Source organism: Rosa chinensis, chromosome 7 (assembly GCF_002994745.2).
Source record: "Rosa chinensis cultivar Old Blush chromosome 7, RchiOBHm-V2, whole genome shotgun sequence".
NCBI lineage: Eukaryota > Viridiplantae > Streptophyta > Magnoliopsida > Rosales > Rosaceae > Rosa > Rosa chinensis.
This window is the reverse complement of record NC_037094.1, coordinates 42062482-42069675: the sequence shown is the minus strand read 5'-3', so window position 1 is coordinate 42069675 and position 7194 is coordinate 42062482. Positions and strand designations below refer to the sequence as shown.

Genomic DNA, 7194 nt, shown 5'->3' with positions numbered 1-7194 from the left:
TATCATAACATCACATTTTCACAATCCATACCACAGAAATATAAAATTTCGAAAAACCTTATGATATTAAAAAAAATAAAAAACATAGAGGATAGAGAGTAGATTGTACTCTTTTATATATAATACAATCTCGGATATGGGTAGGGTCAGGAGCGGAATTGTGTAGGAGGCTCCTTGAGTTATAGCTCAACCGAGATTTGGGCTGAAAAACCTTCAAGTATGGGTATATCTAATAGGGAACAAATGGTTATCATTCTTCGATTTGTTGACTCTTCGATTTGTTGATTGTAATGGGTATATTAGATAACGCTTTTTCAAAGTAAATAGCATTGCAGACACTTGTTCCAAACCTAAAAAAAAAAAATAGAAGTTCGCAAAAATTTTGTGTACTTAAAATTAGCCAACCCCATTTTCAGATCCTGGTTCTGCCACTGGGTAGGGTGTTGGGCTCAAAATCGAATGCCTCGACTCATTAGCGTCATCCATCGATAAAATATGTTGATGGCATACTACGGGGACGCTCAACTTGTCTCCCGCACCACTTTCTCCTTCCTCTCCTTCAACAAGCGCCAGCCACCGCCTGTCTCCAGAAGAAACAAGCAAACAAGAATTTTCATGGAGATGCACAAGGTTCCACATGTACTCACCGTTGCCGGCTCCGATTCCGGTGCCGGTGCCGGAATCCAAGCGGACCTTAAGGCTTGTGCTGCTCGCGGAGTCTACTGCTCCACTGTCATAACTGCTCTCACTGCACAAAACACCGTTGGTGTTCAGGTTTTTACTTTCTTTTCTTTCTTTTTATCACCACAAACTATACCAAATCAATATATTTATGGGTTTTCATTTTTCATTTGTAGGGTGTCGACATTGTGGCTGAGGATTTTGTAGCAGAACAGCTCAAGTCTGTGCTATCTGATATGCATGTTGATGTCGTAAGTCAACTGCTGTCACAACGTTGTTTGTTTTTGTTTATTTTTATTTTTATTTTTAATTTTCTGGGCAAATGTAGCTTTCATGTCTCAAGAATTAGCAATTGAAAGCTTCAAACTGACATGATATATCAATTCCTAGGTGAAAACAGGCATGCTACCTTCTTTAGGCATAGTGAAGATTCTTCATCAATGTCTGAAGGAGTATCCAGTTCGTGGTATGATGTTCTACTAAAGATTGTACATACTATGTTTAAATGCCATTCAATTAGCTCTTTTAACTGAATTGGAGATGTAATTGAAGGCAGCTTTAGTGGTTGATCCGGTTATGGTATCTACAAGTGGAGATGTACTCGCTGGTCCTTCCATTATAACTGGGTTCAGGTATGCCAAACTTTTATTGTCAACATTGAGTAAAATCATAGACCTGCCAATGCCATCTGGTTTTATTTTGTTGGAGTGCTTACGCTGTTCAAAACATCTTGTGAATGCAAAGAGTACATTTTGCTCTGTTTGTGGCTGTGCGACTAGTATTTCGCATAAGCTTGAAGGGGCAGCTTTTGCTGAAATACAGAAAGAACACCGCCAATTGGACTATTTTAAGTTGTATGAATGGACATAATGTTTTGTTTATTACATCTTCACCAAGCTACGCTTCGGTGGTCACCTTTTCTAGAACAATTTTTTTTTTCTTTGAATGGGTAATAAACCTTTTCTATGACAAGAATTTTTCATTCTTATTTCTAAGTAACTAAAAAATGTGACGATCATATGACCATGTGATTCTATTAAGAGAGAGCTCATAACTATTTGCTATCCTAAATAAGTAGCTCTAGAATCTTTGCCATGATATAACATGTCAAGTGACCATGCTAATTCACATGCATCCTCTTTATTTTTATCAGATTTCCAAATTCTTAGCTTTGACAAAATTTGAGATTGTCACTCCTAGAAACGATATCTGCATTCCTTCCCATATAAATTTTGATTGGTTATTCTTAAGACTGAGTTCACAATAAAATTCGTTATTTAGTACAAAATCTGGTTTAGTTTTTTAATAGAAAAAGATGATCTTTACTCTGTTTGTTCAATGATCAATAGCTGGAGGTGTTAAATTGTCTACTTTGACTAGTTTGACTTAAAGCAAATTTACAGGGAGGGCAACATGTTTGCTGATGCCCTTGCTAGGAACAGTCTTGAAATTGAGAAGTCTTATGTTCATGGAGCAGGCTCCTGTTCATGTGTCCTCTTTTGTTGTGGATCACATACGTGCTCTTGCTAGACCAGTTGGCTAGTTGTCTTTCCTTTTTGCTCTTTTGTGGGTATTTACATGTATACAATATCTGTTTGATTTTGTCTGATTGTGATCACTAAATAATATAAGAACTATTCATGTCAAAAGTCAAAAGTCAAAAATTTCTACCAAATAATTTTGAAAATAAAAAGAAAAAGGAAAAGCCTATTCTGCAATGCCCTTTTTGGTAAATAGTTGCAACCAAGACCAATTTGATAGTTACTTAGCTAAGTGGTTGCAACATTATCATTTTGATAGCAATATTGACAATAACAGCTCTACTGATTGTACGCATTCAAGCAGCCACTCAGTTTAATATGCTAGTCAGTTGTCCTTACACTGGTAGAAAGTTCTTTTTTTCACCTGTGATCTTTGAATACCCCTAAAAGTTTGCTTCTTCATGGTTCTGCCTCCCATTTATTGCTTGCCATAATTTATTATCATTTCTTTTCTTTTCTTTTTTCCTTCAATCAGAGAGGAAGTCCCAGTCTCATATTCAGCAGATAATTCTTGAAATTATTGTAATTTTCTTGTTCCTGCTTGCAGAGAGGAGCTATTTCCTATTGCTGACATTGTAACCCCAAATCTAAAAGAGGCATCTGCTTTACTGGATGGTCTTAAAATAAAAACTGTTTCTGACATGCGTTCTGCTGCAAAATTACTACATGATATGGGCCCACGGTTAGTTACTGGAACATGCTTGAGATCTTCAGTTCATTCCTAGTTGATTGATTTGTAAACTCTTGTGTCTTATATCTGTTGCAGTTACTATAATCCTGTCAGTATCAATCAACTTTTGGATGTGTTTCTTAGTTATCCAAAAATTGAAATTCTATTTTTTCAATTTTCTCTAACTTTATAGAATATTGTATTAAAATACTGTTTCTCTGCTTTTAGAAATGTCCTTGTTAAAGGGGGAGACCTTCCTGATTCATTGGATGCTGTTGATATCTTCTTTAATGGTGAGCATAGGCCTTTGAAAATCATCAGCAATTTGATGCTATTCTTTTATTTCCTTGATGTATGAGTTTCGTGTTCGTAAGGGAAACTCAATACTTATAATTGATACATTACAGGTGAGGACATATATGAGCTGCGCTCTTCACGCATAGATACTTGTAATACTCACGGTACTGGTTGCACTTTGGCATCATGTATTGCAGCTGAGCTGGCAAAAGGCTCGTCAATGCTTGAGTCTGTTAAGGTAACTCCAGAGGTGCTTCTTATATTCAAAGTCATGCAGGGAGAGTCAAAGAAAAAATATATCTTTCTCTTCTTGTGTCAAGTGCATATTCTGATCCAGTATTAGAGATACATAACGGGCTCCATTTGGTGAATTTAAATCTAGTTGCGGCTTTTAGAGAGCTAGAAGCAATGCCTTCTGGTTAGGTGGTATCTTTAATGAAAATACTGCTGATAATGTTGCATAGCTTAGGATGAGTTTGCCTTATTTCGAATAGCAGGGTTACATGGTTTTACAGATCTGGACCCAAGTTTTCTTTCCATTTTCACTGTGTATGATCATAACTAATAAGGCAAATGATAATGTCCATTCTATTGTACTTGACTGAAGATTTTACAACCTTGTAAGGGTTATCTTTTGTATGGGTCACTTGCTTGTCTCAACGATTTTGATTGAATGCTGAAGCTAGTCAAAGACTTGCATACAAATTATTAATCTCTTCTCTCTTTTCTCCCTACTTCCTTCCCTCTTTTTACAAGGCGTTCTTTTCTTTTTGTGAGTGATCTGCACCGTGTTGTCTTTTAGGATATGCTTGAAATTTGTTGCTAACTTTGTGAGTTGCATTTTATGCTTCCCATTATCCATATTAATGTCTCCTTGCTTCGGTCTTGGTCTCAGTCTCAATCCACCAAATCTCTTATCTAGTTAATGTTAAAAACAGGTAGCAAAGTGCTATGTTGAAACTGCCTTGGATTACAGCAAAGAGATTTTCATTGGAAAAGGTCCCCAAGGCCCCTTTGATCACCTAATGAGGCTTAAGAATAACATTCACAAGTCTGCTGGACAAGTCAGATTCAATCCAAGCGATCTATTCTTGTATGCTGTCACAGATTCAGCTATGAACAGAAAGTGGGGCCATGCAATCTCAGATGCTGTTAAAGCTGCTGTAGAAGGAGGTGCGACCATTGTCCAACTAAGGTGTGCTTCTGCTGATATGTTTTTCCCACACAGGTGGATTACAATGTTAGACTATGCTTTGTATGATAATGTATTACAAGTGATTGGTGCGCTGCTGCTCCCATTTTTATGTATCAGTGTGTCTTATAAAAGTAATCCCAGTGATGTGCTTATCCTGATTTTTTCTTCTGGTATTCTCAATCATCATTTCCTATCTCATCTTCAGTGCTAATTATGACTTTTAAATCAAGTTAATTTGATGGCCCTCTATTTCTGAAAGGTGAAATACATATGATTCCAAATTTCTGTTTTGGAGTCAAATTCTGGTTTCAACTCACAAATGATGCCAAAATTTATGAGTAATATATTATCAGTGACTGATTATTGACCTCTTTTGTTCGTCTTTTTTGTTTGTGTTTTGAACAAGAAAGAAATTGCTTGTTAACTTTAGTAGTTCAATTTGCCTTTAAAAGTATATAATCTATATGCATTTATATGTTTATTGTTTTGACCTTTATTTTCTACACTCATCAACTATCACCCAGGACCTCTCATTTCTCTTATTTTTATATGTTGGGAAAAATAAAGAATATTCAATATCTCTTTCCAAATTAACTTAACCTGGATTAGGGTATCTAGTCTTTAAGCTTCTGGATTATATTGTAAAAATTTTAAGTTTCTAAATTAAATTGTATCTTTACCATCTAAAGTTGACATTTTATTGATAATTATTTGTTAGCACAAATATGCTGTTCCCCACCCTAGTAGGAAAAAAAATGCAGAGGGGGTTGAGGGGGTTACTGTTTTAAAAAGCTGCAGGATGAACCTTTTGGTTGCCTTCACTTACAAATTATCCCAACACTACGAATTTTAGTTCTCAATAATTTCTGATTGTAGTTTCTTTATTTTTTGTTTTACTTGCTTTGCAGGGAAAAGGACATTGAAACACGGGATTTCCTAGAAGCAGCCAAATCATGTCTCCAGATTTGTCGTTCCCATGGAGTTCCTTTACTAATAAATGATCGGATTGATGTTGCACTTGCTTGTGATGCTGATGGTGTGCATATTGGGCAGTCAGACATGCCAACCCATGTTGCACGTGCTCTACTTGGCCCTGAGAAGATCATTGGTGTATCTTGCAAGACACCTGAGCATGCAGAACAAGCATGGATTGCTGGTGCCGATTACATTGGTTGCGGCGGTGTATATCCAACTAATACAAAGGCAAACAATCTTACCATTGGCTTGGAAGGGCTGAAAACGGTTTGTTTGGCTTCTAAATTACCCGTGGTAGCAATCGGTGGGATCAATACTTCAAATGCACAATCGGTGATGCAAATTGGTGTACCAAACCTGAAGGGTGTGGCTGTTGTGTCGGCTCTGTTTGATAGGGAATGTGTGTTGACAGAAACCAAGAAGTTGCGCACACTGCTAATGGAGGCAACACAAGTGATGAAGTGAAAACATACGCGGATATGGCTTTCCTGCAAAGATTGGGATCATACTATACCCATGAGTTCATTGTACCTAAACAACACTGATATCACAGCACAATAAAGACCCCTGCGCTCATGGTTCGCTTGCTCAGTATGGACGTTTGCTTACTCAGTCTCGATTTTTATTTGCTCAGAATGGGCTCTTGCTTGCTCGTTATGGACGTTTGCTTTTTGTAATATTTTCCTAATTTGGTCGTTGTGGATTGCGATGATATTGCTCTAGTGAATTTCTGATGATAGGTCACCATGTTCTTGGCATGTGATTTGGAGTCGGTGGAGAGACAAGTTCAGTTATTTGTGCATTATCTTATTGAATTTTTCTTGGGTGCATGTTTGAGTAGAACTGAAGAATACAATATTAATTATTATCATCCCTCTTCTCTTGAAACCCTCCACAATATTCAAGCCTGATCGAGGAGATCTGCCATGTAATGGCCTTGGCAAAGTCAGAACCTTATCATGATGGGAGGGAGCAGCAGCCCCACTCGTCTAATAGTCGGTCAATACGAAATTAGACGGACAAAACGAAAATTGCTCAAACAAATAAATGTGCCCACAACCATTTGGATCGTAGTGGATGGCATAACTCAATTGAAGGGTTTTGAGGTGGATTCCAAATGAGCCTTGGATCCATCCATTGCAGATCTAATTACTGTACTATACCATTATATTAAGTATGATTAAAAATTTAACTCTTTAAAAAAATTCAAATGCAGGTTCTGAGTCAACCTATGCAAGTGGAACCTAGGTTTATTGTTTTACAATTCTATACTGCTATGAAAAATATTGGGGGAGAGATTCAGTGTCACTTGCAGACGTTCTGCACTGTTGTTTTCAACAGTGCAGAGAAAATGAGGACCATGAAAATAGCAATGATGACAAAAACACCACCATTTTCGGGGTGTATAGCTCTATTTCTCACTTTCAACAGTGCAGAGAAAATGAGGACCATGAAAATACCAATGATGACAAAAACAACACCATTTTTGGGGTGTAAAATACCAATGATGACAAAAACAACGCCATTTTTGGGGTGTATAGCTCTATTTCTCACTTTCAACGGTGCAAAGAAAATGAGCGACCATGAAAATACCAATGATGACAAAAACAACACCATTTTTGGGGTGTATAGCTCTATTTCTCGCCTTAAGATATCATGCATCCTGGAAGACTTCTTCCTTCTCAAAGCTCAAGTAAAAATCTTTTCTTTTCTGTAAGACCACAAAACACAAACATCTACAAATGCAATCATAATTGACAAACCTCACAAGAATTATACCCAAAATATAACATAAAGAAGCAACAAAAATAAACTAGAAGACAGAACACGGCAAA

The 7194-nt window shown here is 36.9% G+C and overlaps 1 protein-coding gene across 1 annotated transcript; it reads left to right on the top strand.

The window, feature by feature from the left end:
- Positions 1-280: 280 nt before the first annotated feature.
- On the top strand, positions 281-6174 carry LOC112179911 (thiamine biosynthetic bifunctional enzyme TH1, chloroplastic). The gene is made up of 9 exons (XM_024318401.2): positions 281-774; positions 858-932; positions 1072-1147; positions 1238-1313; positions 2770-2904; positions 3121-3185; positions 3300-3427; positions 4128-4384; positions 5293-6174. Exons 1-9 carry the CDS (start codon positions 496-498, stop codon positions 5822-5824), a joined length of 1623 nt encoding a protein of 540 aa, XP_024174169.1. The 5' UTR covers positions 281-495; the 3' UTR covers positions 5825-6174.
- The last annotated feature ends 1020 nt before the right edge of the window (positions 6175-7194 follow it).